We start from the raw sequence: 23,683 nt of genomic DNA on the forward strand, positions 1-23,683 counted from the left end.
CATCTTATTGAGAGGAGTATGTTTTATATACTAATCATGACTAACGGTGTTGCGATATAAAAAGTGACGATGAACGCTCATAACTAATATGCAGTTTTACGAGATTTTTCTTATTTTTTTCACTATTATTCATGACAATATTATATCTTTTATTTGAATAAAATTTAAATTGTTTAGTGTTTGAAATTCAACTTTCATAACGTAGCGCCATTCTGGTGGCAAAACGAGGAACTGTTCATAGTGCAACAAGAAGAGTTCCCCCTCTCTTATAGTTTTGAAAGCGTGGTGACAACGTGCTTCGTGTCAAGAGGACGCCGAAAGCGGTAAGCAATAAAATTAATTATTAAAAAGTGTTTCAATACATTTTATTTGTTACTGACATGAATAATATCACTTGCTAATTCAAAATATGATATTAAATACTTAATATTTGCCGGTATTATTGCGAATTTTGTGTGCAAGTTAAAATTTCTTGAGAGATTCTCAAGTAGCTACGGTTGCAAAATGTTCGATTTATAATAAGACCTATAAAGGTACAATTACTTCTTAATTATTTATACCAGGAACTTACTAATGCAAACTATGTAATTAAATTTCGAATATTTGCTGTGGTTTTCTTTAATTTTATGTATATTCGAAAATGTGTATATCTGTCGCGAGAGATTCTCAAGTAACTACGGTTGCAAAATTTTCGATTTATAATAAGATCTATAAAGGTACAATTACTTCTTAATTATTTACACCAGTAACTTACTAATGCAAACTATGTAATTAAATTTCGAATATTTGCTATAGTTTTCCTTAATTTTGTATATATTCGAAAATGCGTATATGTATCTCGAGAGATTCTCAAGTAAACGCTACTGTCAAATACGCGTTATAAAGATAATTTTCAATTGAACATGCAATAACTTTGTTTTGTTGCAATAATTTTGTTATCGCGCTTACTACATAATAGTAGCACTTTCTCAATTTTATTATTTCCGCTTTTTCGTTCTTTTTTCCTACTTCGTAACGATTCGCAATTATTCCGTGCAACTTTGTGTATTTTACTGTTCGATAAAATACCACACGACTGAATTTATTTATGTGGAAATCTAAAAATATATAAATATAAATAGAATTCGTTATCTTCGCAATAATTAACTTAGAACAAGTAGACATAATCGGTTCACCATTTGAGGTTATTAATATCGACATAATGCGATCACGTGCATTGTTTTAGCGAGGTTATATTTTACCCGATACAGAAATTCTTTTCGATCGGTAACTTCTTGTTATTTATATTATTTCTTCCTTTTATTCCAATTAAGCACATTGAAATTTTTTCACCTTCGTCTCGTTTCTGTATGGCAGCCCTCATTAGGAGATGAATTCTTTGTAACATCTATAACGGAACCCACCCCATAAAAAATCTAGTTATGCCAATAACGTAGGAAATATTTTTCCGTAATGATCACGATAATGGGGCAAAAGCAAGTTCGCTTATCAACTAATAAGGGTACCCGAATTTTTGCCCAGATAGTAATTGAATACAGAAATCGAACTGGACAGTGGCAGGCGCATATATTATCATAACTTATCGTTCACCCGCGGCTATAAAGAAATCACGCGCGCACCTGCCTCGACCGTTGTAACAGGCTTGAACGTACATACTGCGTTTTGTGACTACAGCTCACTTCTTTTCCGTGAAAAATGGTATCAAACGCAGCATCGTTTCGTGAAATTCAACTTGCACGAAAGAAGCAATAAGGTGTCAGTGAGCTGGATAAAAAGGGTACTTTAACAAGATACATAATTTATAGGGTCGACTTTGAAACGAACAAGGTAGAAGAAAAATTTGCAAACAAGTTTCCTCGGTTTGGATCTGCAAGTAGTACATAGTAAGAAAATTTGTACTTTCTACAAAATCGCTCAAAATTCAACAGTGTTCCTTCTTAATTGTTGCGGTTATGTTAGGTTTTGGTTATTAAAATATAATAGGTTATGTTAACATAGTTTTTATTATCAGGTGGTGACTGTGAACACAGTGATGGTGATGTTTGTAGTGTTGGTGATGTTGAATGAAGTGGTGAGTGCAGTGGTTGCAGAGGTGGTTGTAACAATGGATGGTTGCAGCAATGGTAAGTAACAACAATGGTAGCGGCAGTAGCAGTTGTTTCAGTGGTTGTGTGTTACAGTGGCAGGTGACAAATAGTGGTGGTGCGGAAGTGACAACAAGTGGCAGAGGCAATAGTACATAGTAGTGACAAAGAAGAACGGTGGTATTGGTGGTGAAGACAGTGGTTACATCCGTGACAGTGATAGCAATGGCAATGACCTCGGATATAGTAGAGGTCATGCTGCCGATGCTATTAGCAAGGATAACGGTGGCTGTGACATCAGCAACGGCGGTGGTGGTGATATCGGCAATATAGCAGCGGTGGCAGTGGCGGTGACATTAGCAACAGCGGTGGTGGCGGTGACATCAGCAACAGCGGTGGCGGTGGTGGCGACGACGACGACGACGACGTCGGTAGCGTCGACGAAGAGAGTGCTAGGAGCTCGGGTAAGTTCGCAAAGGTTCGGGTGGGGTCGGTTCACCGCCTTGCCTGCCATGACTGGCCGGCCGCGGCCTCGCGGGGGGTGAGGGTGGGGGTGAGGTGGCGCGTCGGCGAGGGAAGCCGAGGCGGCGAATCCGACGTCGTGATTGGTCGTCGCGTGGGAGAGCCGCCCGCCCGAGCTCACCGTGACCGGCAGTCGGCACCGAGCATCCAGGCAGAGCACATCGAGCCATCGGAGTCGGGGCGAGATACGGGAACACGCACCTCGGGACCTTAGCACGGGCACGATGGCCGTCCGGCGCGTGCACCGTCAACAACAGCAAGAACAGCAACGTTGTCACCGTAGTCGTGGTGCCGTACTCGTCGCGCGTGCCCTTCGTGTTTACCTGCACACGGAATCGAAGCCGCAGCAGCATCGCGCGCTCGCCAAAGCATCGTGGCCACCATCGTGCGGATACGTGGCGCGCGGACTATGCGCCTGGTGCACGCAATAAGAAACGAAAGAAAGAAAGAAAGAAATATACGACGGAGAGTTGTTGGTGCGCGTTGATAGAACGCACCACGGGTCTGCCGCTTTACACTCTACCTACGATCACGTTCCATCGCGTTACCTTTTCCTTGTCCCCACGTTTCCAGCGCCTGTATCGCGCCTCCTTCTCTCTTGCTCCCTGTGCGCCGGCCTTCCCACGCGGTCTTCGTATCTTCGGCGAGATTACGTTTCGGTTAATACGCGAGGAAACGCGCGTCGGCCGTTAAACCTTCGTCTCCGGCCGTTTTATCGTTCCAATTCGCGTCGCGAAGCATCGTCCAAACGAAAGATATACGAGTCTCGTTGTGTTTTGACTGGTGGTGCGTTTTTTATTGTTCATCGTCGCGGCGTGCTCGTTCGGTGCAACGTTCTCTTGTGTCCGTTTCGGGAAGTGTGGTTGTAGCCTAACCTCGTCCGTCGACAACGACGGCGACGGTTGGTGAAGAGGAGGCAAGGTGACGGTGACAGTGAACCGTTTCTCTGTGCTACGTCCAATTGTATTCTGTTCTTGTGCGGGGCCACCAGTGGAGACACAGAGGCGAGAGAGTGTCCGCCGGTGGCGTTCGTTCCAAGTCACGCGCGTTCTCGTCTCTAGAGAGCAGCGCCGTTCCGACGGACGCAGCTCGTCGAAGGAGGCTGCCGTTGCTCGTCGTCGGTGCATCGTTGGCCGTTCCGTGGCCGGCACCGGCTTTCGAAATTGCCGCCTCGCCTAACCTCTCGTTGTTGGTCCGCGTACCGTCGCGGCGGACACACCTCTCGCGTTAAGTCGGCGGACCACGAACACAGGAAAGACGGTGGCCGTCGCTCGGCCAGCAATAATGCCGCACGTGAGCAGTAGCGGCGGCGGCGACGATCTCGGCAGCGAAGACGAGGTCAAGGTCTTCAAGGATGAGGGCGAGGACGAGAAGAGGTCCTCCGAGAACCTCACCGAGGAGAAAAGTTCTCTCATCGACCTCACGGAATCGGAGGTGCGTCGACAATACCTTTTTAAAGCAACGTTACTTCTTTTCACCCCCTGTTCGTCGCCTATGGACGTCGACTGCATTAAGTGCGTGCATCTGTGTTACAGGAAAAGGTCTCTCTCGCCGGTGGAAGTTACGCGACGCCGGGCAAAGCGTCTGCGAGATCGGACCTCAGCCCCGTTTTCAGTAAGTTCTATTTATTTTCTTTATTCGATCTTTGCGAAATCTTATTTGCTCTGTCGACTATAACCAGCGATACGAGATGTTAACCCTTCTTCGGATCATAAAAGTTGTAGCGTGGTTGAAAATTTTTCAGTCGAACACGTTTTGGTCAAAGGCTATGCACATTTTATCCCGCGCAAATTTCCGACCTTAACACTTCATGGTTAAAATTTAACTACATGACAGCAGTTAACGCCGATTTTGTTAGCAATAGTAACGTGATTATAAAATTAATTCTCCGTGATAATCTTAGTCAAAGAAAATTCAAGACAGTAATCCCGAGAATGTATCCGAATAAGGGTTAATCATGAGAGAGAACGCGTCATCCATAAATTTTGATAAGTAGTCCAAATAAATGTATCCATTCGTTTACATAGATTTGTTGGTAAAATAGCACTGCTAAAGATAGCTTCAAGTAATTTCTTACTAGTTAACTCCTTGTTTCGGAATACGAATAACTTTCGACAAGTCTGAATTCCCGATCAATCGTGTTGACGTTAAATGCTTATTAGATAAGAGATCAATAGTCAATGTGTCTCATTTCGGAAACAGGGTCGAAAGTCGACGAACGTTATATTCTACCGTCGGCCGTTTTATCGTAACTCGACTATGAAATCTGATAAGGTGTTATGATGTTTTATGCGTGTCGTGGGGGGCACAGCCTGATTCATATAAACTAACGTCATTGTAGGTGGTTATCTTACGATCTCGTAACGTAATCTACTCGTGGCAAATCGCTTTTATGCCCTAATGATAATTTAGACGTCTCGTGTACGTTGTGGTAAATCGGACATTTCGAACGACGCAATACTATTAACCCCTTGCCCCGATGATTCGTTTTCAACCAAACGTTGCCCCTTCGGGCTATTCAATTTCATCGAAACTCCGCAACGGAAGTGTCATACGCGTTTCAATGGATTTTTTTTGGTCAGATGAACGAGTTGCAAAGTTACTTCATTTATATAAATTAGCAGAAACGCAAATTCGATGTTCAAATATTAACGCGTTACGTAGTGCTGTCTTTTTAGCGCGATCAGGTGCTCGTTAGCTGACTTTAACTTCTTCCGTCTATATTTTTAATCTAGTTCCGATGGTCAAAGCGTATAACTGCGTCTTTTACCACTCGTTAAATCTACGCAACATGTTAGCTGACGGCAGGTTAGCCGCTAGATTACTGCACGTTGGATTACTGTAAATTAAATTTACGAGTTAGATTACTGCAGGTCTGATTGTTACACGTTAGACTGTAAATCTACGAGATTGCTACATGTTAGATTACTGCTAGGTAATTAAGCGTTAAATTACTGCACGTCGGATTTCTACGCATTAGATTACAGCAGTTTAGATTACGCGTTAGATTGCTACGCGTCAGATCGCTACATGCTAGATTACTGCAGGTCAGATAGTTACGCGTTACATTATCGTTAGATTATCGTAACTTAGATAGCTCAGATCGATGCATCGAATCTCTACGTGATGAAACTGTACGCGCTAGATTACTGCACGTTAGATTGCTATGCGTCAGATCGCCATGCATTGGATCGCTACGTGATAAAACTCTGCGCCTTAAATTCCTACACGTTGGTTCACTACACGTTACATCGTCACTTATTAGGTTTCTACATATCAAATTACCATGCATGGGTCCTTATATCACGTGTTACATTCCTTCGCGTTATATCACCATGCATTACATTTCTACACATTACATAGTCACATGTTACATCTATGTAATTAGTCACATGTAACATGTACAACTATTTTTACTCCTAATAATTTTGGTTTTCATCTACCAAAAAAAAAAACCAACTATCTACCAACAAATATTAAACTAATCATGTATGAACAAATCTGCCACCTCCATTTTCACCACAGTTAATCAGCTACCGTTTCCACCCGTCTGCGCCATTCAACAACATACACAGTTCTCAGAAAGAAAACTTTTGTTTCATCGCAGAAATGAGAATTTCGCGAATGAGCTTTATATAATAGGTTTTTTCGGGTAACGTTCCGAGAAAAGTAGCGCGGCCCCCACGAATCTGTTGCTGTTTTTACAAAGACATACGATACCGTTTCTTTTCGCCGCTTCCAAGTATGGCGACGCTCGCGGTAGCAACAATAAACATCGGTGGACCAATGTGAATCGGTCGCCAAAATTTCGGTTACCATTTATTGACACTTCTTTGCTACGCTTTTGTTCTTACTGTCGCTACTTTGAGACTGCACCGCCTGGTGAACAAACGTTGTTGTTCTTATGTTTTACTTGCGGTCGATGAAAATTACCGAAAGTGGATATCGACTCGATTCGTTTTTGTCTATGTTTCTCGTATGTTCCGCGTTTCTTCTGTTTCGGAGATACGTTGTGTCAACGTTGTGTCAAACTGCACCAAGCAAGAGATAATTTGAAAGTTTCAATGTTTGCAATCCACTTTTTTTTTAACGCTTTTATTTACAATAATTTCGTAGTCATAACTATTCCATTATTTGATTAAAATCTTGTGGTGGTTGAAGCTAAAGTCTTGTTGCAGTTGACTCTACGTGAAATGGTCAATTTGTCACATCATATCACAGAAATGTATCAGAACTTGTAAGAAAGCTAAAAATGTATTCATACACAAAATTAGAAATATACAGATAGCTATATCACGACTCAGAATTAGAAGTTACGTAGCCAAATAGTAAAAAATTTCTCTACTTCGAAATTCGCCGCCATGTTCCTTTCACTGCAATTTTTCATCGGCCGAATCATCACAGCGACAGAGTATAAAGTGATAGGAAGAATTGAATGTAATTAGGCGTCAAATGGTGATGAATGGCAGGTGGGGGAGGTGGTTGAAATCGAATTGGCTTGGTTAAAAGCGAAAAGGGTTTTCGGCGAGGTAAACACGGCCAAAGTTAATCCCAATTTGCCGGGGGAAATTGAGCGAAGTTTACGGAACGCTATTATTCTCGCGACAGGTTTGAAACAAATTGTGACTCGTTAGTAACGGTGCACAATGAAACACGCCGGATCTCCTTCACAGCAGCACGGCCTCTCCTAAATGGCAGACTTTGTCACTGACAAATCGATGTCGTTGACGCTGGTACACGCTGTCACCGTGTTGCCAAAACATTTTAACGAATTATTGCTCGCTTGGCCGTGATTCCGATCGTTTAACAAACGCGACTCGTCCTCGGACACACAAAGAATTTTCAAAGATATTTCTATTTCTTTCGCTGACAGATTTCCTTTCAGAATCGCTGTTGAGAATTGTACGAACTGTTAATTAACGCAGCTTCATCTTACTTGATCCGGCACGATTTAGCGGTTCTCAACCTTCTCAAGAATAAAAATTCTCTCGTTCGTTAAACGTAGTCGGATAAAATTGTATATCCCCGTTTAAAACGAGCCGATGACTGGGTCGCGAGTGACCCAGGCTATCGGCGTTCGGATAGCAAACGACAGCGCATGTAATTGTACGGCTATAATTATGTTGATTGCCGCTTTATCGATGCTCGGTTGTCGCTTCAAGCTAAATTATCGAAGATCTGTGTAATCGTTTGTTCGTTACACGCGGATCGAATATGTTCCCGGAGAGGATAATTTATCGTCACCGCATGACTCGTGTCTAAATCAATTTCGTCGATTCTAATTGATCGGTCCGTGATTGATCGATTAAATGGATTTCTGTTTAAACTTTCATTGCTTGTCCTACTTGCAGTTAAGTGTTTATGGCTGTAATCACCAGCGGTCATATATACGGTGCTGGGAAAATTATCGATACGAACCGTTCTTCATTCGGTATTTTAATTGTCAATTCTTTTTTACAACTTCTGTAAGTGACATTTATACGGATAATCAATTAGGGAAGATTTTTAAGTCCTTGGCGACTTGAAGTATAATTTTAAAAAATTCATTTCTCATTTCTCTTTCTGTAATATTAATTTGTGATTGTTCTGAATAAGCGGATGTTTAATTTTTCTGAATGTTAACGTGGTGTATGGTGCGTCATGGGTGCGTCAGTTAAAAGTGATCACTTAGGTACAATATCAAAGAGACAATGTTAAAACAGTAATAATGTAATGTCAATTTGGTATCGTTTGTGAAGTGTGCAGTTGGACTTGGGTCAGTCAGAATTGATCACTTAGGTACAATATTAAAGAGACAATGTTAAAACAGTAATAATGTAATGTCAATTTGGTATCATTTGTGAAGTATGCAGTTGGACTTGGATCAGTCAGAATTGATCACTTAGGTACAATATTAAAGAGACAATGTTAAAACAGTAATAATGTAATGTCAATTTGGTATCATTTGTGAAGTATGCAGTTGGACTTGGGTCAGTCAGAATTGATCACTTAGGTACAATATTAAAGAGACAATATTAAAACAGTAATAATGTAATGTCAATTTGGTATCGTTTGTGAAGTATGCAGTTGGACTTGGGTCAGTCAGAATTGATTACTTAGGTACACTATTAAAGTGACAAAGAAGGTTGAAATAAGACTTGAACTCCAAACTGAAACATATTAAAAATTCTATTAAAATTGATCAGAGATAGGTGCGTCAGGAGTGTGTCACCAGTAAGACTCCTCAAAGTAGAGGTTAAAAAGTTGAATATTTTGAATAAACGTGTCGTATCGTATCGAATATAGAGTGGTTCTTATTTACGATTATTTTTGTACATGTCATACAATATTTCAATCTCCATATTGAAGAAGTTTCCCATTAACGAGCAGTATCGAGCAGTAAATTCAGTACGTATAACAGAAGGAAAAGGTCCGCGTACACTAATCGTTCCAATAATCGTACATTTGAGAAGATCGATTTATCACCGAGCGTAATGTCGAGCACGTTAGACATTAAGCAAATATATCACGGGTGCGTTAAACGAACGGTCCATTTCCATCCTCTAGATCATCCGAGAAACCTGATTTGCTAATTGTTTCGCACGGTGTATTTTAGAGGGGCGATATTTTATCCCCGGGACCCGTAGCACCGGCAAAGTCACCGGCGTGCATCACGTAAAAGCGCAAACGAATCCGCGGAGTGTTAAATTATTGTAATTTATCTTGTCTGAACGGTAGCTACACACGCCAGCCCAACAGCCTCTCCGTGGCACGACACGAAAATCACTTTCTGTGACGTACAATTACGTGCAAATAACGCCGCTCTCGGATCAGAATTCGTTGCACTCCCGCCGAGGAACGTGCAAAATATTACGTCGGGATCCGTCGTAATCGCTTAAGTGGTTAATTATGGTGTGCTTCGAGGATGGCTAGAGGAGGCTGAGGTGGGATTAATCTTGGCATCATTTGCTCTGGATCCTCTCTTTTTCTTTCTTCGCTTCGCTTTTTCTTTCTCTTCCTCTTCTCCTTCGTCCTCGCTTTTTAATGTTCGCTAAAACTATTAGCCCGTTGCATATTAAACGACCGTAAAAAGTTTCACAAGAACCGATAACATAAAATTGCGGTAGCCAGTTCCATTTTGCATTTACATTCTTTAAAATCAAACCAAATATCGAAGCTTCAAGTTCAATTAGTTATCCAATTTTTACTCTAAACTCAAGTCCTAGCATTTTCACTGTCGTGACGCACTCATGACGCACCCCTCTATGATCAATTTTACTCAAATTTTTTAGTACACTTAGAATTTAAATCCAATTTGCATAAACACAATACCAAATTCATGTTTCAACTTTCTTTATTTTAATACCCAATAGCAGTGATCAGATCTGACGCACCTGGTGAGTCATACAGCAAGAGGTTAACTAAACAAGCCTCATTCAAAATGTACAAGTTTCAACCCGTTAAATTTTCATTTCAAATTAATTTCAATTTTAGAACACATAAATAATGGTGACACATACAGGTTGTCCCATAATGGAGGTCCTAGAACTCCGAGGCTATGTTTTTTCATTCATCGGCTCGGTGCAGCTTCCCTGCTCGTTTCCTCGCGTATCTCCCGAAGGTCTCCGCGTATTTTTGCACGCTCGTTAGGACGCGTTTTACGCTGGAAGGATCGGTCGCTGAACTCGTCGCTCGTTTCGTTCGATCGCAGGATCACTTTCAGAAACACGCGCTGCTTGTCTCGTTCCTCGCATTCAACTCACCGCGTGCAACTGTTTTTATTATTATTTATTTCATCCCGGTTAATTCGCTTTTCTTTTGTTGCGCACGAAAAATTGCAAGCTCCAAATTTTTCGCCCGTAATTTGGACAGAGGTTGATCGTTGCGTGTCGCAAATCGAAGGTGCCCTAACGATGCATCGATATAATAGCAGAAAAATGCAAGGATAAATGTACTGTCTTTCTCTGGTTTATATGGTATCTCCTTTTCCCGCCAATTCTCCTCGTTGTGCGTGCTATCGATTCTCGGGTAATTTCGAAATGCACGAACGCGTTTAAAATTGCGTCTTTCAGTAACTATGCCCTGAAAATTATTGCTAACAAATAAAAACGTGAGGACTGTGTGCGTGCGATTAATGTTTCCAACGTCTCAATATTAACTTAGACTGATTTGTGGTAGGTTTGCGACTGTGTTTGGAGAGTTGGAGATTTAGGGATCTGGGAATTAGGTTTGCGGTTTAGGGATTTGGAATTTTTGGAGGTTAGGATTTGGAAATTTTGGATTTGGGGGATTTGGAGTTTTTGGAGGTTAGGATTTGGAAATTTTGGAATTGGGGGATTTGGAATTTTTGGAGGTTAGGATTTGGAAGTTTTGGAATTGGGGGATTTAGAATTTTTGGGGCTTAGGGATTGGAACTTCCAGAATTGGGGGATTTAGAATTTTTGCAGTTTAGGGATTTGGAAATTTTGGAATTGGGGGATTTACAATTTTTGGGGTTTAGAGATTGGAACCTTGAGAATTGGGGGATTTAGAATTTTTGTATTTTAGGGATTTGGAAATTTTGGAATTGGGGGATTTACAATTTTTGGGGTTTAGAGATTGGAACCTTGAGAATTGGGGGATTTAGAATTTTTGCAGTTTAGGGATTTGGAAATTTTGGAATTGGGGGATTTAGAATTTTTGGGGCTTAGGGATTGGAACCTTCAGAATTGGGGGATTTAGAATTTTTGTATTTTAGGGATTTGGAAACCCAACCTAACCGCAACCCAACCTAAACGCAACCCAACCTAAACGTAACCCAGCCTAAACACAACCCAACCTAAACATAACCTAATTACAGCGTACAGTACATCAAACTAATCCACCTTCCATTTGCAACTTATTCCCCTAATTAGTCGATGACACTAGTTTTCTTAGCTCGAATTGCACAGATTCCCCGGATTGCCTGGTTCGTTACGCTTTCGATGCAACAGCCTAACTGCTGTTAATTATCAGACACGCCTCGTTGAACAGAACAATGACTAAGTATATTTATACGGTATATTATCGCTGGTCCGGTTGTTCTCCTCGAAATCGAATCGTAAGGAAATCGTCATTGAACGCGTCGAAGAGTTGCGAAAGATGGAGAGGAAATTCCACGGCGTTATCTGCGTTGACGCTATAGGCAAAGTAAATACTGCATGTAAAGTGTTCAAACATCCGACACTGATCTTAACCGTTGCTTTTCGATAGAATCGGACATTCCACGGATACTGAGTATATGATTTTTTGAAGGAATGTTAATTGTTCATTAGACTTTAGAGAATGAGTTAAGTAGATGGTAATGTTTGAGTAAGTACTCGAAGATAATTGTTACATCTCTAAGAGAGTATTGATCTGAGGTCTAACTGTGATCGGGGTAAGGTGGGTGGAGCTAGATATTGAATAATCCGTGTTTACGAGGTGAATGAGAAAATAATGAACGTTGCGTTGATATATTGCTATCGGGTCGTGAGGGTAAGACTAGCTCTAGAAATGCTCTCGATGTTCGCATAAATTTTACTCTCAAATGAACATGTATCCTAACAAATCATAAAACACCAGCTCTCGTTAGAGACTGTATACCGCAACAAAAAAAGAAAGTATGTACTCAATGTTTAGTAATGACATCAGCAAATATTTAACCACAGATTTTGTTAATTTTGTATTAAATTGCGACTTGCGATGTTTACAAGTCGTTACTGTTCTAGGATTAAGTCCTGTTCATACAATAGTGTTCGTAATAGTCGTTTCGTATTTAGCACTACATGCCTCGTGAAACATGTGCACTATCTGTTATTCTCTCTTTCGTCTTTTTACATTTTTCCCGAATACAATCGCGCAAAGAACGTAGACAAAAGACATGCTTCGTTGTTTCGACCATTATTCTTGATAGTGTCAACTTCAGAGATACAAACTCTGTAATAATAACCTGGCTAAAAATTCATTAAGTACATCAATTTATTAAATGTTTATGACTTTGGCTATAGCTGTGTTTGGTCATCTTGCTGACTCGTGTGATCGGTAGAAAATACTACATTTGTGGATTATTTATTTATAACCTGTTAGGCTTTGAAGAATTTGCAAATTTTTGGGTGGGAGATTTGGAAATTGGGGAACTTGGGTAATTTGGAAATTTAGGAATTGAAGGTTGGATTGTGGGAATTTGCAGAATTTGAGAACTTCAAGTATTTCAGATTTAAAAACTTGAGATCAATCTACAACATCAGAAACATCCGATGTTTCGACATACGGTGATATAACGCGAGGCAATATTGAACTACATCCATCCAAAGAATTCGGTGTCGATTGCTGGCAAGCGTTGTCTGGTAGCTGGCAGAGCGTCGCAAAAGCTCGCTCGCCGATATGCACTTTGCCGCTACTTGGAAACTGCCCTCCGCCTCCGGATCGCACCTCGCCGCGAATATCGCATATGCAACTCGTTCTCAAAGAGGCGAGCAGGACAGAAGGACGAGGGGGGACGTTGAAGAAGAGAGAGGACCGAGGGGAGAACCATAAACGATGTGTCTCGTTGTGCGAAGTAATTGACGAGTTCGCGTGTAGGCGGTTGGGCGCCTAGATCGCCTCGAGCGTACCGTAGGCTTATCCTCGGAGAGACGAAAAACGAAACGAAACGAAACGAGCAGCCCTGATACCGGTCGAGAGGAGCCGAGAAGCGGAAAGGGCAAGAGAGAAGGTGGAGGTGGGTTCGCGCGGCTTGGGAGGAGGGGAAACGAGACGAGAGAGACGCTCTACCAACGAGATAGGAAAACAGAGACGAAGAAATTGACAGAAGAGTCGGTTAGTCAAGAAGGGAAAAAGAGATAGACAGAAATTGAGAGTGGGTTAGCTCGTGTGCGAGAGCGAGAGCATGCGAGACACCAGATAGAGCGTTAAGCTCCACTCACATGCTTTTCTTCTCTGCATCATCAATTTTGAGGACTTTTCGATTTATTTCAAATTTTTGTTTTTGTTAAAGTTTCATTCTTTTCTTCACTTTGCAGAAGTGGCTTTCGATACCTTCAAGTTGTGAGGATTGATAGTTGAGTGACTTCACTATTTTCTAGTTGTGGACAAGATTTCGTTTGCAGTAGTATTTAACATTAGATAGGTCTCTTCTATTCAAGTTGCATTTCTTACACGTGTCTTTGGTTCTCATTTAAGTGTTCGTTCAACCAAAAAAGTAATATTTTGGATAATGTGGACATGTGTTGAATAATGTGGACTTTGCACATGTGATCAATGTATGAATCAGTATTATGGTACATGTACCAAGTATCAAGCTGCTAGGTATTATTTGAGAACCTCTAATGATGTCCATATACCTATCTCCACATATTGATGTTCACATACTGGTGTCTACATACTGGTGTTCACATGTTGATGTCCATATACTGATGTCTACATGTTAATGTCCATATACTGGTGTCCATATACTGATGTCCACATGTTGATGTCCACATACTGGTGTCCACATACTGGTGTCCACATACTGGTGTTCACATACCGATGTCCACATGTTGATGTCCATATACTGATGTCTACATGTTAATGTCCATATACTGATGTCCACATACTGGTGTCCATATACTGATGTCCACATGTTGATGTCCACATACTGGTATCCACATGTTAATGTCCATATTCTGATGTCCACATACTGGTGTCCATATACTGATGTCCACATGTTGATGTCCACATACTGGTGTCCATATACTGATGTCCACATGTTGATGTCCACATACTGGTGTCTATATACTGATGTCCACATGCTCCATACATCACACGATTTACAGACTCCAATCCATCAACAAAAATTTATAAATCCTCTAACTAAGCTAACCTTCCAGAATCTGCTTATAAAAGTATTTCCCCAAAAAGTATAAAAATCCCGCAACAAAGCTTGCATAACAATTGAACAAAGTGCATCAGTTAAACAAGCAGCGTGTGTAGCGGGCTTTAGCGAGCTGAACGGATCCAGGAGAGAATGAGAAACAAGAGAGAGGAAGAGAGAGAGAGAAAGGATGCTGCTGCATCACCCTGAACTTGCCCGAATACCTTCCCTCCGAACCTTACGTTGTGTATCCGTTCACCAATGCACATGGCACCCAAGCGAGTTCTCTCTCTTCTCTCTCTCTCTTTCTCCCCTATCTTCCTCTTCACGCCTGTCTCGTGTCCCTGTCCCTCGCTCGCCCTTTCACAGAGAGTCTGCTTCCTTTTCTCTTCTTACTTCGCCTCCTCTGGTGGAGTTAACCCACCCATTTCTTACGCTCTGCACCGTATACCGGGTGTCGGTCTAATATCCGAGGATATAGATAGCCTGCCTGGCATGCGGGAAACTTCCGGTGTAATATAGACGAGTTATTGGTCCTACATCGACCTCAAAGGTTCATCATACTCTTGGGAACATTTTAGGAATTTTTTATTATTTGTCTGCAAGGTTTTATGGCTTATTCTAGGAGATTGATACTATGTCGATCTTATTTAATGCTCCTCTCGGAAATCATTATTATGGAAATTGAAAGGAGATTTTAGAAATTTATGTCAAGAATATTCAATCCTCTGTCACTAGTTTGCGTAGCTTACAGCATTTATCCTTATTTATAGTTCTACTTCGATGGTCGAAGTTTTCTGATTTATTCGATGTTTGCGTCAGAAGTATTGTGGACATTCAATGAAAATTCAGGAATTTGTTTTGTAGTTATTCTTGCAATGTTTTATAGCATGTATATACATGGTGGTACTTGTTCAAAATATCTTACATGATTAACACTTAAAACATGTTATAGATGGTACACAATAAAAATAACTTTCTCCACATTTCACTAAAAATTTTCAAAAGTACCTCATTTTTTTGGGCACTCAATATCTGCAGATCTCTGCATAAAACAAATACAGTAAAGAAATACCGAAGAAACAAATACAGTAAAGAAACACAGAAGAAACAAATACAGTAAGAAAATAATTTACGACATGCAAAAAATGCATTGGTCCCAAGAGTCCCAGAACGAAACAAAGAATTCGAACGATGCAAGATTTATGTTGGGTTAAAGAGGAATTGTCGTACACCCGGTATATGAATACAGACGCACTGACTACAGTCAGCATTATACACTTACCCTGACTCGCCTCTACCTACCTACCTGCTCGCTAACGAGCCTACCTGCCGGACTTCTTGCATTCGAAGAGGTTGCCCAAGAAGAGGGCCCCATCCCTGCCTGGACCCATCCCCATGGGTTCGGCAACTACACCCCGCGGTGGTGCTTGCACCTTCCTTTATAAACGGTTAAACAAATTTCCCTGTAAAACGGCTTTCCTAGAAAACCAGTCGAGAAAGAGCAGCACAAAAAAAAAGAGGAGAAGAATTCGGGACTCTGAAAAATATATATTTGCTCTCCTCTAGCGTGTTTGTGATCACGCGTGAAGTAGAAGGGACTTTTGGAAATTTTTATAGCCGAACATAAATTCGATTCATTGCCTATACTTGTACGTCGTTATTCTTTGGGACTCGGATATTTTTGGTCGTTGTACGAGGTGGCTATCAAGTTTGGGTGGATTTAGTGTGCTTGGTGTTAATTAGTGATAATTAGGGGAGTAGGTTAGTGTTTAGTAGGGTGTGCAGCGGAATCTTGTTATGTTGACACTTTTAGGAAGAATTTTGGGTGTATTGTTGGGGTTATTTTATTTTTGAGTAATGTTGTATTTCGGTGCGTTGTATTTTAATGCTGTAATTTTCACCCACCGTACTTCCACGCGCCGTAGTTCCACGCGTCGTATTTCTACGCGTTATACCTCCATGCGTCGTATTCCCACGCGCCGTAATTCCACGCGCTGTAATTTTCATCCACCGTACTTCCACGCGTCGTACTTCCACGCACCGTACTTCTACGCGTCGTACTTCTACGCGCCGTAATTCCATGCGTGGGACCTCCACGCGTGGTACCTCCACGCATGGTACTTCTACGCGCCGTAATTCCATGCGTGGTACCTCCACGCGTGGTATCTCCACGCATGGTACTTCTACGCGCCGTAATTCCATGCGTGGTACTTCTACGTGCCGTAATTTCATGCGTGGTACCTCCACGCGTGGTATCTCCACGCATGGTACTTCTACGCGCCGTAATTCCATGCGTGGTACCTCCACGCGTGGTATCTCCACGCATGGTATTTCTACGCGCCGTAATTCCATGCGTGGTACTTCTACGTGCCGTAATTCCATGCGTGGTACCTCCATGCGTGGCATCTCCACGCATGGTACTTCTACGCGCCGTAATTCCATGCGTGGTACCTCCACGCGTGGTATCTCCACGCATGGTACTTCTACGCGCCGTAATTCCATGCGTGGTACTTCTACGCGCCGTAATTCCATGCGTGGTACCTCCACGCGTGGTATCTCCACGCATGGTAATTTTACGTGCCGTAATTCCATGCGTGGTACTTCTACGTGCCGTAATTCCATGCGTGGGACCTCCACGCGTGGTACTTTCACGTATGGTACTTCTACGCGCCGTAATTCCATGCGTGGTACCTCCACGCGTGGTATCTCCACGCATGGTACTTCTACGCGCCGTAATTCCATGCGTGGTACTTCCACACGTAGTATTTCCATGCATGGTACTTCTACGCGTCGTAATCCCATGCGTTGTACCTCTACGCGTAGTATCTCCCCGCATGGTACGTCCACGTGTTGTAATTCCACGCTCCGTAATTCTACGCCCCGAACTTCCACGCGCCGTATTTCCCCGCCAATATAGCGAACCCCAACATACCGTCCCAATAAAATTCCAAATTCCTCTCTAAAACTAAGTACCCAGTTCCCTCCACAAATTTTGAAAATCAGCAAGCAATCCAGTATCGAACCAGTTTGATTATCATCAAAATCAATAGCAAGCTTCGTGCATGTACCGCGTGTCGTGATTCCCTGCAACGCTTTCCGCTTTCGACCGAACACCGAAAGATCCGGTCCCTGACCTGCGACACGTGCCGACCACGTGGGTCTTTTGATTCGCGTTGTCACGCAACGCCATGCAAAGAAAGTTGCACACCGGTGGTCTCACCGCTGGCAAAAGACGATGAACGAATTCGATCGATGTTTCGACAACTTGTACATGCCAGTATGCACATCGAAAGGGAGTCGGTCAACAAAGTTATCGGAGTCTTCGAACGCTTCGATAAACATGTCGAACATTCGCATATCGCGATAAAGGTTCGAAGCTGCTTCCGTAAAGGTGCGTATGCAGAAAGGTATGTCTACATTATTTGATAATGGTGTTTGACGAGCTTTGTTAAAAGACGTTCTGATACTGTACCGGTGACAAGGCATTTAGTGAACTTGTTCTGAATGATGTATTCATTTACTAAACTAGTTTTAAACAATTGATGTATGTTTACTAAACTGGTACTGAACAATGATGTAAGGTCACTAAACTAGTACTAGACAATGATGTAGGGTCACTAAACTAGTACTAAATGATGTATGTTTACTACACTGGTAATAATAGTATACGTCCACTATATGTGTCAATAACATACATCATAAATCAAGATGATTCGATTAGACACACAGTAGAATATTAATATCAAGCATGATAACGAAAATACTAGATGACATTGATGTTGATGGTGTTATCTTCAAGATTTATAACTTGATAAGCATTTTTGTTTCATCGTGTTTATTGTATTATATAATAACGAGGTGCATAGGCACACATGTTTTTGTGACCACATACACGTCAAAGAAGTCTTGTGTATACACTCATGTACTTAATAAAATAAACTCTAATTCTGAGGTTTAAGCAATGTATGTAATCGATGAATACAATGGAATATCATGTAGGTACAATTTTCTAATTGAGTCCTACTCTAGAGCTACTTACTCTACATACAACAGTTAAACAATGAGGAGAATCATTTCTACTGAAATTAATATGTGAAGAAGAGTTATTACATGTGGAGGATGGACATCATGGTAGATGCACAAATTCACTGAATTTTTTTATGAGACTTCTATACTGTATATCTGCTATAAGACTATAATCTGTATATCCATATATTCGTTATATGACTATAATCTGTATATGCATATATTCGTTATATGACTATAATCTGTATATGCATATATTCGTTATATGACTATAATCTGTATATCCATATATTCGTTATATGACTGTGATCTGTATATGCATATATTCGTTATATGACTATAATCTGTATATGCATATATTCGTTATATGACTATAATCTGCATATCCATATATTCGTTATATGACTACAATCTGTATATCCATATATTCGTTATATGACTATAATCTGTATATCCATATATTCGTTATATGACTGTGATCTGAATATGCATATATTCGTTATATGACTATAATCTGTATATCCACATATCCTTTATATGACTATAATCTGCATATCCACATATCCTTTATATGACTATAATCTGTATATCCATATATTCGTTATATGACTGTGATCTGTCCGTGACTGTTTTTTGAGGAAACTAGTGCAAGCAGGATCGAAAGAAGACATCGATCTAGCAATAACGCTAATCCCCGCGTAGACGCTGGCCCTGTAATCGCGTGATCCAATCAACGCCGATAACAAGATAAGCCCGGCTAGGTTCGCCGGAGTCGTACACCTCGGTATCGCCGGTCAATCTGGCGCGGAGGGATCGTATCTCAGTTCGTGGGGTCACGTACGACCGTGATTTCGATCCCTCGGTTCCCTTCGGTCAGAGGATCGCGAATCTCAGCGCGTGTTCTTCCGATCATATCGTTCTCGCGAGCGTACGAAATCGTCGCGTGCGCGAAACCGTCTCTAAAGTTTGCTAGATGGCCGTTTAACGGCGTCGCGTAAGCGTTGATCACGCGTTATCGCGACGCACGGCACGCGCGATGTTTACATGGGAACGCCGCTTCTTTCACGAGATTAATAACAGGAATTGAATAACTTATTTACGGACTAGTTGCATCACGCAGATTAGTTGGCGCTATTTAAAGGACGAGATTCATTCATTGCTTCTTGGTTCGACCTCGTTCAAACGTGGAGGATTACCCTGGACGTAAACTGAAACAAATTGTTCTTTAATTATTTCTGTCTTGGGTTTGTAGGAGAATTTTAAACTTGAAGTCGACTCTGAACTACTGTGGTATCATGACTCACAGTGCACTTGATTAAAAAAACTCATATATGGTTCTTTAATTTTGGGTTCAGTAATTGTTTTCGCTGACGAGGTTGAATACAAAACCTGCCTAACTTTCTAACTGTCTTTATTCATCTTCAGATTTAGAAATTATTTGAGCATGATGAACCTGACTTGAAAATTGTTGCTTAAGGTTAAATTCCATTTTTGTATTGTGATGATCATCAACTCTTAGAAACTTCATTTTTGCGATTACTTAGTCAACCACCAAATTGTAGCTCAAGGTTAAATTCCATTTTTGTATTGCAATGATCATCAACTTTTAGGAACTTCATTTCTGTGATTACTTAGTCAACCACCAAATTGTAGCTCAAGGTTAAATTCCATTTTTGCATTGTGATGATCATCAACTCTTAGAAACTTCATTTTTGTGATTACTTAGTCAACCACCAAATTGTAGCTCAAGGTTAAATTCCATTTTTGTATTGCAATGATCATCAACTCTTATAAACTTCATTCTTGTGATTACTTAGTGAACCACCAAATTGTAGCTTAAGGTTAAATTCCAGTTTTGCATTGCGACGATCATCAACTCTTAGAAACTTCATTTTTGTGATTACTTAGTCAGCCACCAAATTGTACCTACACTAAATAGTTCAATTCTGTACTGTATTATTTGTACCGTTATTTGCACCAAAAAGAACATTGCTTAGAGCTACACGTGATATCCATTTGTTTACGAGTCACATGTGCTGTATTCAGTAGAGCTCACATTCCCGCAGTGTCGCCGCGATTACCGGCGATAAGACTCATGTTTTCGTCGGTCGAATGTTCTTGAACCGTTCCGATATTTCGTGTCGATGTGTATTAACCTCTTGCATTCAAGAATTCATATCAATAGGATACATTTTTCGACGCGTTTACCCGCAATATCGGAAAATGGCTCTAAGATTTCTTTCTTAAAAAAATATTTTCGTTGACACCCAGAATTTTGCACGGATAATGTCTCGATGAGAAATTTCGGGGCGTACTTTCCGTTATATTCGCGTAAGAAATAAACGTAAAATTTAAGTGTATCGTACTTGCAACGTAAGTTTAGATCTGTACGGAGATAGCGGTGTTAAATCGTTGGTAATAACTCGAATCAAAATTCCGCCGAAAAGATACTCGTTAAGCCGCCATCGAAAGTCGATAAGGTGTCTTCGTCTCCGTCTTCGTATTTTCGGTGTTCATTATGGATCCTTTTTTCGAATCAATTAACAAAATGCTTTTCACGCCACGCAATAAAATGACATAAGACTGGAAGTACCGTCGGTTCGTTCTTTAATTACGATCCATTTAAGTCGTCAACGGCAGAAAGATCGTATTCTCAATTACGAAGGTGGCTGGTCGTAAAATTTCCTCGGCAAAGCGAGCAATCACCCTCTTTTACGCGTTTATAATATCGACGACCGTCTAATTGCTGGCTACAGAGCACCCCAATAAACGTATTAACGTTAACGCGTTCGCTCGCTCGCTCGTTCGCCTACGTTTTTATCCGAGCCGAGAAGAAGAGGAGCAAAGAAGAACGAGTCGTGCCACCGCGAAAGAATGAAAGAGCAAAAGGCGCGTATGATAATAAGGCATGCCCACCAAAAATACCGGTTTCCCTCTTGGAGCCCGTGGTTACGATTCAGGTTTGTCCCGCCTGTTTCCGAGACTCTGTCGAAACGATTTTCGTCAAACAAAGTCGTTCGACTGTATGGCTCCTCCAGTCAATTAACGCCAGAAGACCGTCGTCGACCTGTTGTCGAGACCCGATGTTTCCAAAGAATTTCCGAGGATACGGACCAGAAAAAAGGACCTCAAGATACGCCTGCGCGAATCTTCACCGTCGATTACGCCATTTTCCTAAGGTTTTTGCGCGGTCTCGACTTTTTTACATATTTATGGAACTGGACGAGAGCTTATTCGGTTGGAGTATCTTTGGAGGAGATATTTGAGAGTTCCTAAATTTTTGGGCAGCAATTTTTAAGGCTTGCATACTTACAAGCTTAAGTTACAGGATTTCAGAATTTTAGTGTAGGACCTCAAGTACCATTGTTCTGAAATTTCTAAATGTTCATGTTCTAAAATACTACTTATGATTCTGCTGTTCTCATGCTTCTAAAGTTTCTACATTTCAAAGACTCAGAGTTTCAAAATCATAAATGCAAGTCCTAAGTTCTGAAATGCAAAAGTAGCAAAGTCCAAAACCTAGCAAACAATGTCCACAAAATCCACAACCTCCTAAGTTCTACAATTATAAAGCTTCATTCTAACTGAGCCACCTCTGAGTCCACTTATGATCTACTAATGGATCCACACTTTCAAAGTCTCTACCCTAAACGATTACTAAATTTTAATATTGCAAACTAATTGGAAAATGGTGACAAAATTGAAAGAGGAACCAAAGAGGCTATAAAGCGTAGAATGGAAGAAGAAAGCACGACGGTCGAAGGAGAAAGCGAGATGTAATCGTAGCAGGCTGAGAGTAACGAGAAAGGAATAACGAAGAGAGGCACACCAAGGAGCGTGTCCGTAGAAACGAAGGTTAGCAATCTGCGTAGCGTTTTACGACAACTATAAATATGGCTGTAAAGCTCTTTGTTTAGAGCAGCTAGTCTACGGCTTTCGAAACACTGCCGTTAGCCTTAAACCGTTTTGGGCTATTCTCTCGTGCCGAAGTGTATTCTGATCTTAATGAGATTAAAGAAAAATTGATGTCTAATTTAGAGGCTAAGGGAGATTCTGTGTGTAAAAATTTTCTATGTACAATTTTCTGGACACTTGTGTCAAGAGGACTTAGCTAACTATTTTTATAATCTGAGGACAACTGAAGGAAGTTAAAATGTTATAGCGATGCTTGATTACATAGACTGTAGGGTTGATCCTAAAATTAGCAGTGAAAATATAAGGCTAGTTTATCACATTCAGTTTAGGACATAGAGTGCGTTACTAATGGTCACATTATTGAAGGCAAGGGGGATGAGAAATTAAACCTAAACCCTAGTGTTCAATGTTATTGTAGTTCATGTTATAAATTAAATATAATTGCTCTGAGTACTATTTATGTAAAATACGTAAGTAGAATAGTTAAAATAGGGTGTGTGAAGAGAAAGGTGTCCATATTTTGTGAAAGTCGTATTGAAAGACCCTCTCATCTCAGGATTGTCTTATTTGTCGCATTTACGTCCCAATTTTGAAACAGCTCCGTTATACAACCACTATAATCAATGTTGAAACTCGCAAGCTGGTCCTCGCGATCAAGTGTGAATTCCAGGTATCGATCGGCGAGGAGAGACGCACGTTTACACGCGCGAAAATTATCGGGAGGACTCCGGTTGACCATTTAAAAAGGAGGGAAAGAAAGCGGTGGTGGCGGCGGGTCCAGTGGCATCTGCTAACCATATGCTAAAATGACTGAGCCCGGATAACACCCTGTCACGCTAATGTCAGGTTAAGCGGCGAGAATGATTTACAAGCGGCGAGTTGGAGCGAACCCGGCCAACGCAGCTTCGCTCGCTCGCTCTCTCGGACGCGCCGGAAGCGGAGACCGCGACGCGATACTCGTTACAACAACGTTATTGCCCGAGCGCAATTAACGTCCGCTAGATACGCCGCGTCGATAGGTTAAACGCGCGAGACGAGCCGCGTGTATGTACGCTCGTTCCCGCTCTTTCGCCGGTGACACTGTCGACGCGTTAAAATAATTTATGCCTTCAACGAGCCGATACACCGAGATTCCGTATGCGCTACCTGTCTCTCTGCGAAACATTCTTCCATTCGCCAAATTACTTCTACGATTTCGGAATTCCGATTACAATTTCTAGAATTTCACAACTTCTGCTGTATTCGACACTCCTGCTTTTTACGATTTATTCATTATAAAGTTTTAGCTCTTGAAATTAATCTA

General features: G+C 41.3%; 1 protein-coding gene across 2 annotated transcripts in view; it reads left to right on the forward strand.

The window, feature by feature from the left end:
- The first annotated feature begins 2,729 nt into the window (after positions 1-2,729).
- LOC100880028 (protein pangolin, isoforms A/H/I/S) overlaps positions 2,730-23,683 on the forward strand; it is a 260,554-nt gene continuing 239,600 nt past the window's right edge. For both annotated transcript variants that reach the window (XM_012279582.2, XM_076533598.1), the window contains exons 1-2: positions 2,730-4,040; positions 4,142-4,220. In XM_012279582.2, the coding sequence (XP_012134972.1) occupies positions 3,891-4,040; positions 4,142-4,220 (229 nt within the window). In that variant the 5' untranslated portion in view covers positions 2,730-3,890. The remainder of the gene's footprint in view (positions 4,041-4,141; positions 4,221-23,683) is intronic.

The sequence above is a fragment of the Megachile rotundata genome, chromosome 7 (assembly GCF_050947335.1).
Source record: "Megachile rotundata isolate GNS110a chromosome 7, iyMegRotu1, whole genome shotgun sequence".
Taxonomy (NCBI): Eukaryota; Metazoa; Arthropoda; class Insecta; order Hymenoptera; family Megachilidae; genus Megachile; species Megachile rotundata.